General features: G+C 53.5%; 2 protein-coding genes across 4 annotated transcripts; both read right to left on the bottom strand.

The window, feature by feature from the left end:
• Window positions 1-774: 774 nt before the first annotated feature.
• On the bottom strand, window positions 775-5,514 carry LOC111946235 (uncharacterized). Of its 3 annotated transcripts, none has more exons than XM_035966082.1 (2): window positions 1,844-5,514; window positions 775-1,533 (listed from the first exon to the last, which is right to left on the bottom strand). In XM_035966082.1, the coding sequence occupies exon 1, from the start codon at window positions 3,625-3,627 to the stop codon at window positions 2,023-2,025; it is 1,605 nt and encodes a 534-aa protein (XP_035821975.1). In that variant the 5' UTR covers window positions 3,628-5,514; the 3' UTR covers window positions 775-1,533; window positions 1,844-2,022. The 3 variants fall into 3 exon arrangements, with proteins under 3 accessions (XP_035821975.1, XP_035821976.1, NP_001347630.1); XM_035966083.1 differs by having other exon boundaries at window positions 1,888-5,514; NM_001360701.1 differs by having other exon boundaries at window positions 1,008-1,533; window positions 1,875-3,678.
• Window positions 5,515-5,649: 135 nt separating this feature from the next.
• Window positions 5,650-6,882, bottom strand: LOC100276614 (uncharacterized). The gene is made up of 2 exons (NM_001360700.1): window positions 6,005-6,882; window positions 5,650-5,907 (listed from the first exon to the last, which is right to left on the bottom strand). Exons 1-2 carry the CDS (start codon window positions 6,467-6,469, stop codon window positions 5,845-5,847), a joined length of 528 nt encoding a protein of 175 aa, NP_001347629.1. The 5' UTR covers window positions 6,470-6,882; the 3' UTR covers window positions 5,650-5,844.
• Window positions 6,883-8,958: the final 2,076 nt, after the last annotated feature.

The following is an 8,958-nucleotide window of genomic DNA, read 5'->3' as shown; positions in this document are numbered from 1 at the left end:
TTATGAATCAATACGACATAAAATAGATTTAAAACAGAGAAGATACAGATTTAACGTGAAAAACTCCTCCTTAGTGAAGGGAAAAAACCACGGGCGCCGATCAACAACAATATCACTATTTTTTGTTGGTTACAGATCGCAAGAGATTTACAATGAGGTGACGATCTCCTGCGTATTACAAGTGAATTTATAGATGTGAAACCCTAATGTAAGCTTCCGTTTCACTCGCCAACTTGACCGTCTTCTTCAGAATTTAGATCACAAACTCAACAATGACTAGCTTAGCTAAAGTGTGCGTTTCAACTGATTTTCAAATGAGAGAAAACATTACGTACTAGGAGCATTTTATATCGTAAAACTTACGTACTAGGAGCATTTTATATTATAAAACAGACACACACATTAAACGCATTATATGGCATAGCAATATAGTGCATTAATAAACGAATATCTCCGAAGACCTCTACAGGCTACAGCATATCATGATATGGAAGTCGATCCAGAGAAGATACATTTGCAATCGACCAGCATCGTAGCCAAGACATTTTCTTTTATAGCATATAAGAATGAATTCTATCATGTACCTCTACAATACAGTCTTTGTGAACGAATAGAGTAGCTTATAGCCAGTGGGTCCTGAACAAACCTGTATACTCAATGGTATTGTCCGAGCTCTAACAATCTCTTATTTGTTTCAGTCACTCAACAAGAGGCGAACACGTCTCACCTCACTGTAGACTCTAGTTCGGTTATTTCTGTCCCAAGTCAATTGGATAGGATTGAAAAATATTATGATGTTCATTTTTTTCCAAATCCATGTGGATTGAGAGGAAATAAATCCACAACTAGTCAAAATTTACCTTACGCCTTGATCGGTTAGCTCTCAATCCATGTGGATTGAGTGAGATTAGATGAGTTTGAATCCTAAACAAGTCAAACTTCTTCTCAATTTTTTTCAATCTCATCCAATCCATATGTATTGGAAATAACCGAACAAGGCCTTAATACACCCCAATACCCCTCAATCCACATGGTTTAAGTACAAAACGAACAAGTCCAAAAGATCCACATGGTTTAAGTACAAAACGAACAAGTCCAAAAGATTTTGACTTGTTTGAAATTTAAACCCACTCAATTCCAACCAATTCACATGGATTGAGAGGAAAGCGAACAAGCCCTTAATCCTTGTTCGATTAGGAGTAGATTGAAGGAGATTGGAGCGGATTAAATCTCTTGCTATTCAAAATTAAATAGAAAAGAATTCAATCTCTTAAATCCCCCTCTAATCAAGCCCTCAGTTGGGAATATTTCCCTGTTTCTTGTGTATTCACGACTCTCTGCCCCGTGGAATATGACATGCTGAAAAGCTCCCGCGCATGCTACTTGCAGCTTTCAGTAAAGAAACTGGGTATAAAGGTTGTGCCAACATTCAAGATCATTGAGGATTGAATGATGTCAAGGAGGTCACTGGTCCCAAGATCGATGAATTAGAGCTCGTGCCATCGAGAGAGTGAGGCTAGGATGAGAAATGACCTGAAAAAAAAATGTGCACAAATTAGTATGCTATTTATGAATGAGGAACTCCCTTCTATACAAGTGGATACTCAGCATGCAGAATAGAGCTATTCTAGTTGTAAATAACCATTTCATGCAGTGAATGTGAATATGCTCATACTTTATCAGTAAATCAAGACCAATGTACACTAATTCATATGGAGTGATTGTTCTAAATAATCCTTTACTACTTCATAGCAATTCCTATTACTAAATGTTCAGGGAATCATATATTTGAATCTCTTGCTATAACACCTATTCTATATGTAAGAACTTTATTGCAACCTACCTAGGTTCATTGGGAGACATTGTACACTTACTATAGGAAATCACCTTGACCAGTGCCTATACATAGGACCTTAGTGGCAAACTGATACGAAGCTCCTCTGCTTTGCTGACTGTCAAATAGCTATGTTTTCAGCCTTCCTAGCTTCCACCATCTCCAGAAAGTGGTGTTTCTGCTCATCCTCAGTCCATGATAGACATCTTAGCATGCTCTCTCTGTCGATCCTCAAACCAAGTGGATCCAGGACTTTTAAATGGCAGTTTTGTTCTCATCAGTGATCTGACCCTTTCTGCCTCCTCCCAGAGTTCTTTCCCAGCATATATGTTTGACAAGAGTATATAGTTCCCAGTGTTCCAAGGTTCCAACTCAAATAGCTTGTTTGCGACAACTTCTGCAATCTCAACGTTATCATATGTCTTGCAGGCACTCAGGAGTGCACCAAGAGCCCCCGGATGTGGCCCCATCGGCATCGTTTGAACCATCTCGAAAGCCTCCTCAATCCTCCCTGCACGCCCGAGCATGTCAATGACACAGGCATAGTGGTCCGCATGGCGCTCAATACCATAATCCTGCACCATTGCCTCCCAATACTCCAGTCCCTTTTCAACATTCCCTGCGTGGCTGCATGCTGTAAGCACACCAACGAAAGTGATAGGGTGAGGCTTGATGTCTTCAGCCCGCATCCTTTCGAACACTGAAAGTGCCAGATTTTCGTGTCCATGTGTTGCCAGGCCGCTAATCAGTGCTGTGTATGGATAGGCATCAGGTCGTGGGATCTCCCTGAAAGCACTCAGTGCCTGCTCAATGTTGCCACACTTTGCGTGCATATCTACTAGTGCTGTAAGAACCTTCTCATTCCTTTCGATCTTCTTCCTGTCGACGTAAGCTCCAACCCACCCAGCCAACTCCGTGCTGCCTATCTGTGAAACTGCAGAGATAACCCCAACCATTGTGGCTCCATCAGGCTCAATCCCAGCAGCCTCCAGATCCCTAAATAAAGCGAGTGCCACCTTTGGCCGCCCAGTCTGTGCATAACCATTAATCATGGCCGTCCGGGCCACGAGATCCTTTGTAGGCATTTTGTCAAACAGCTCACGCGCATTCTGCACCAGCCCGCACTTACAATACCCGACAATGAGCACCATCGACGAGGCCGTGTCCCTCGTCGGCATTTCGTCAAACACACGGCAAGCGGCCGCGAGGTCACCAGCGCTGACGTAGAGGACCACCATGGCGTTCCAGGAGACCTGGGTCCTGGTGGGCATGGCAGCGAAGAGGGACTCGGCGGGACGCACGGAGGCGTTGCGGGCGTGCGCGCAGAGGAGGGAGTTGAAGGAGACCGCGTCGGGGGCGGGGATGTCCGCCAGCGCGGCGTGCGCGGCGGGGAACTCCTCGCACTTGGCGTACAGGTCGACGAGCGCGTTGGCGACGGGGAGGCGGAGCGGGAGGAGCGCGAGGCGGAGCGCGACGGCGTGCAGGGAGGCGCCGAGCGGGAGGAGGCGGAGCGACGCGGCGGCGTTGAGCGCGAAGGGGAGCGTGAAGTGGTCGGGGCGCACGGGCAGGCGCGGCATGATGAGGAGCAAGGCGAGCGCGGCGCGCGGGCGCCGCTTGGAGAGGCGGCTGATGGCGCCGTTGAGGAGCGAGCGGACGAGGGCGGGCGCGGTGGCCGCGGCGTGCGAGCGGACGAGAAACGCGTGCAGCTCGGCGCGGGGCGGTGGCGGGTGGTCGGAGGCGAGCGCGCGGACGATGCGGTCGAAGTGCGGTTTGCGGATGGGCTGGGCCGCCATGGCGCCGCCGCGTGGTCGAAGCGTGACACACTGACACGGGGGGAAAGAGAGAGGAGGGGACTGTGGGTCTGGGGTCTTTTTTATACGTCGGAGTTTTGAAAACTTCTGGGCTGGGCCTCTCTTGCGATGTGTGGGTTGGGGTCTACGGTACAGTTTCGGGCCATCAGTGAATTCAGCCCAAATTTGGTTTTAATTTTTCCTTTGCTTTTATTTTCTTTTACATCTTTCTTTTTTTTCTTTTCTTTTCAGGCAGTGTGGCCTCTGGGTAGCACGGCAATCAGGACATGGAGTATATATATTTCACCTCGACCAGCAATCAAGTTCCAAAATAAAACTATCCGAGAGAAGCCTCCGGAGCACACCTCAATGTCACGGTGTCGGATGTCAAGTTGTCAGGGCTCCTACCTAAAACAAACAGTTGATATTGTGATCAACCTGCCCTGGACTGTCTGTCCTCCTTGAATCCTCGCCACGTTGACAGCGCTCCTACTCAAAACGGTGGACAGGGGACGTCACCGGACGCGTCTCTCCCCTCCTCCAGGCTCCATCCCTATCCTTCCGCGGTTCCGCCCACATAATCCACAGGCCGGAAGAGCCACGCCAGGTGACCACGGCCAACCGGGCAAATGGCTCGTTGGCATTGGCCAGCAGCGGCACCTACTGCAGCAACCCACCCCGGCAGCCTGCAGGAAGCTGCAGTTGATACGCTTGTCTTGTCTCCTTACCGTCATCGTTCCTCCCTCGCACATGCGATGCGCCCGCTAATCGCGTCGCGTCCGGTCACGTCGCTGTTGCCCGTCACTCCCCACTCCAGCACTGACACGTAGGACGTACCCCCACCTCTCAGCTGGACCCGCGTGTCAGCATCTCAGCGGCTATCCTTTCCTGGAGCAGTGGTCACAACTCACACGAGCTTTAACAGTTAATTATAGCAAGAAAAAAAAGGAGGGGGGCAACCGGGTCAAGTTTAGACCGCGACGAACCAGTCATCAGTGCAACTAGTACCAAAACCACCCCGGCCGGGAGCAAGCGATGTGTGGCACTGGCATGGCATCTCCTGCGATCCAGATATTCCTGAGCTGTCGGGTTAGTCGAACAGGGGATTTTGGGTCTCCATGCGCATCATCCTGTCCGCTTGTGACCGAGAATTATTGCCCCGGACTCGTCACATGCGTACCTGAACCCCCAGTGCCACCCAATCATGCACACGCTAGCTCACCAGATGTCCAGATCTACTTCTTTCGACTACCAGTAAAACTATATCGCTTCGTTTCGTTGTTGGATTCGATAGAGAAAAAAATACTAGTAATGATTAAAGATTCGAGGGGTTGGTTAGCTAAGCTGCACCGAGGAATTAGTTGGCGAGACTGCAGCCGGTAGGATAGAGAGGAGGCATCTTCTGTCTGTCTGCACTGCAGACATGGACAGTGTGACCATCCACCCAGACCCGGTATTGCTATTCGCTGTAGGGAGGTAGGGTAGTGACTGGTGAATGGTGATACCCAGAGAGAGACGAGGGGACTAGTCAGCATCTGCCATGTCGAATCATGGTCTTTTTCTCAGACAACACCTCACTCTCTCTCTCTCTCTCTCTCCGGCCCGCGAAGGGGACGGGATGATGCCATGCCACGATGGAACGGACGGAGACCGCGTCACAGGCCTCGCTCCTACGGCGGCGGAGACGGATGCAGGCAGGCATCAGCGAGACAACGACGCTGGCGATGCAAGAGAGTGTGCACTGAATCGCAGGCCAATGGATTTGCATGCATTTGGGCAGGGGGAAGGAAGAAGCGTGATTGGATTTGCATTCCAGTTTCCAGCCAGATTCGTTTCGTCACGACGCGAGTAGCGCGCAGCCCGCATCCATTACCGCGCGCCAAAAAAAAAATCGCCGGCGGTCGTCCTCGCCGCCGCTACGCCGCACGACGCAACGCGAGGGGGACACGCGTGCTGCCGGCGGATTCCGGCCGAACAGAACACGGACATGAACGGAAGACAGCAGGAAATGACAACAGCTTGACGAAACGAACAATGATAGACGAGGTTGGTTACTAGTGTAGCCACTAGTAGGAAGCAGAAAAAAGAAAACAGATGGAAATGCCCACGCTATCTATGTGCATCGAAGAAGGCCGGCGATCGCCCGTTCTCCTCTCAAAACTGCGCTCGTGATCCTGGCTCGCCGGCGCCGTCGAACCCTCCTCCGTTCTCCTCCACCCATCATCGCCGGGACGCCGCGGCGCCCACCACGGCCAATCCGCCCTCGCCCACGTCCTCCAGCCGCTGCGGGCGCCGGAGAAGAAACTCAGGACTCGCAAACAGCGCCAACGATTCTATCAAAAAAAAAAAAAGACCGAGGGTCGAGAGATGGGTTTATTACCTGCAGGAGCGGGTCGGGCGTGCAGGCCGGCGGCGCGTCGAAGACGGCGAGCGGGAGGTGCTTCTTGACGACGCCGACGTTGAAGTAGATGACGCCGGAGGAGGGGATGTCGACCTTGATGTCGTGGACGGGGAACCACATGAAGAGGTCCTGCGCGGCGACGCCGGAGATGTCGGCGATCTGGCCGGGGCTGATGACCCCGGAGACGGTGGCGTTGTAGCGGAGGCCGACCTCGAAGCGCGCCGTGCAGGGCGCGTCCAGCCGGGCCTCGAACGCCCCCGTGGCGGCGTCGTGCCGGAACGCCGTGATCCCCGCCGGCAGCAGGCCCCCCGGCAGCTGGTGCGCGCGGAGCACCTCGTTCGCCGCCTCCGCCGCCGCCGTCGCCGTCGCCGCCACGGGGCGGTTCGAGGCCAGCGCCGCCGACAGGGCCACCGCCACTAGCAGCGTCCACAGCGCGGCCGCCATTCCCCCGGCGCTGGTGCGAGGTGATGGGTGGGACGGGAGGAGAGGAGAGGAGGGAGCGGGGATGGGTGGGCAATAATTGAGGTGGAGAACGGGAGCCGCCCGGAAATGGGAAATAGAGATCGGGGAGAGAAGCAGAGGAAGAGGAGGAGAGGAGAGGAGAGGAGAGGAGGGGAGACCGGGAGAGGCTGGGGCTGGGTAGAGAGGAGGCGAGGCGGAGGAGGAAACGGATGGGGGACGACGGGGCCCGCGTCCCTGTGACCCGAAAGTGGCGCGATTATGAGTTTTAGTTAATTAATCAATTGCCGTGTGCTGTGGAAACAAATACTGTACTGCTGCATCACGCATTCTCACGCCCGTAGCGCGGGTTTGGACGACTGGCTTTGGACGCGGGACGTTGCGGACTGCCGGCATGGCGGCATTGGCTCCGCGCTCCCGGGTTGCGTTTGCGCCGGCAGGCCAAGATATGTCTCGCTGCGTCTGCGTTGGGCGCGCCTATCATCGCCGAGCCGAGCCGAGCCAGGACTGTTACGCATGGGACACGGAGCGCGTCAAACGGGCGGGAAACCCGCGCGTGAAACCAACGGAGCCTGAGCCGGTAAGTCCGTTCCTCTTCTACTATGTCTATGAATCTATCACAGGCAAAAATACGGTCTCGCCCACCCCCAACTGGTCGACTGTCTGAACGGAAGATGCAGGTGCATTGATTATTGTAGTACGTATACTGCATACTGTATACCGTCGTCGTTCTCTCTGCTCTGTCTGGTTCGGACTGCTGCAATAGAATCCGGTACTGAGGCTACAGTATACCGTCCGTGGTCCGTCCTGCTACATGGCATGTGCTACTTCTCCCATACGGGCCACACACGCACTGACATGTCAGTGCCCGAGCCAAGGGTATTCGCCGCCCAATTTTACTACTATTAAACCAATGCCATGAGCCCAGGATCCATTCAACATTTGCACAATATGTCGTAGTACGTGTTTACATGACAGCGCACAGAAGACTAAGGTTACATAAAATAGAATTAGCAGTATATATACACAGTCCTGCGGCTAGCTGGGACCGTGGACTCTGAAGCAAAATCGGGGGCAGGCAGCAAGAAGCCATTAGATAGTAGAGGATCTTGAAGCGAACCGACGACGCCGGGGCCTTTTGTTCATCACCAATAAGCTAGCTAGCTAGCTGCCCTTTTGCATGCAGGAATGATTCTGGGACAAAAGGGAGGGAATCATTGAGGCGGAGCCGTCGCCTGTACCCCATCACGCGTGCAACGTAAACCAGACAACCTGGACGCTGTACGCCGCGCGCCTCTGTACCCTGGAGCTCATAGAGAAATCGCTGGTAACTTGGTAAGCATTGTTTAGTTAATTTTATTGTTCGTCCGTACGACCGTACCTACAGCAGGCTACCTGGCTGTAGGTGGAGTGGTGGACTGAATCCATACCCTAACCACTTTGGACATTAGTCATGTGTTTCTGTTCTGGCTGATGGTGGGTTAAAACAATGATGCCCCATGCATGCATGCATGGCTGATATGATACTCTGGCTGCTCCGTCCACGTAGTTCGCCATGCATATGAAATAAAGACTTGCATTATTCATGCATGCATGCTTACTTATATATAGTTATACTGACTGCGGTTAAGTATCGAGGCTACTGGGCCACGTCACGTCAGTGGTTGGTGTGGAACGCACTGGGCGGCCCGGCCGGCGATGCATGCATGGCCATGGATGCTAATAAGGACGACGGGACGTACACCAAGTTGCGTGCGAGCAATGATCTTGTCGACCTATTATGAGATGGATGGAGGCCCGCCGCACCGCACACTACTCGTTCCGTACGTCGTCGTAGCGGCCGGCGGCAGCCTGTGCGTGAATGCGGCAAGGCGGCTCGTCTTTCCTTTCATGGACCGAGTTGGCGACGAGACCGATATAATCCAGCTCCAATGGAAACGGAAGACCTGATGTACGTGTGCACACCCCCCATCGGCAATCTCATTCCCGCACTAACTAACTACGTAATGTTTAAGGTTAGCGAAGATGGATGACAAATCTCTACTACACCTTAAGGCTGGAGCGAGGGCGTCCACCCTCACCGTGCCCCCGCTCCAGCCCCCGCCCGCACCATCTTCCTCCCGGCAATCCCGCCCCCGCCCGCGCCGTCCCTTCCCGGCATCCCGCCCCCGCCCGCGCCGTCCCACCCTGCAATCCCGCCCCCGCCAGCGTCGTGTCCCCGCCGTGCATCTTTCCCACCTCTTTCTTTCCCTTGCTCTGCTAACGCGCCGCCGGTCCGTCGGTTGCCGCCTATCCTGCTTGCTCGCGGTCGCTGTTCATGGCGATGGTGGATGAAGGCGGCAAAGGAGAGGCGCAGCCGCCTAGATTAGACCCAAGAACCCGCCGATCTGCGGCGACCAGGGCGACCGGCGACATGGATGGCGGTGGCCGAGGAGAGGAGTGGGAGGGCCCCCCCGGCTACGTGCTCTCGCTCC

The sequence above is a fragment of the Zea mays genome, chromosome 3 (genome assembly GCF_902167145.1).
Source record: "Zea mays cultivar B73 chromosome 3, Zm-B73-REFERENCE-NAM-5.0, whole genome shotgun sequence".
Taxonomy (NCBI): Eukaryota; Viridiplantae; Streptophyta; class Magnoliopsida; order Poales; family Poaceae; genus Zea; species Zea mays.
This window is presented reverse-complemented; position numbering and strand designations above follow the sequence as displayed.

Excerpts from the sequence above, each read along its gene's own strand:
- LOC111946235 (XM_035966082.1), bottom strand. The coding sequence starts at position 3,627 with ATGGCGGCCCAGCCCATCCGCAAACCGCACTTCGACCGCATCGTCCGC.
- LOC100276614 (NM_001360700.1), bottom strand. The coding sequence starts at position 6,469 with ATGGCGGCCGCGCTGTGGACGCTGCTAGTGGCGGTGGCCCTGTCGGCG. Across the intron at positions 5,908-6,004 it reads CGCCCGACCCGCTCCTGCAG|CGGCTGGAGGACGTGGGCGA; the intron begins GTAATAAACCCA and ends CGGCGCCCGCAG.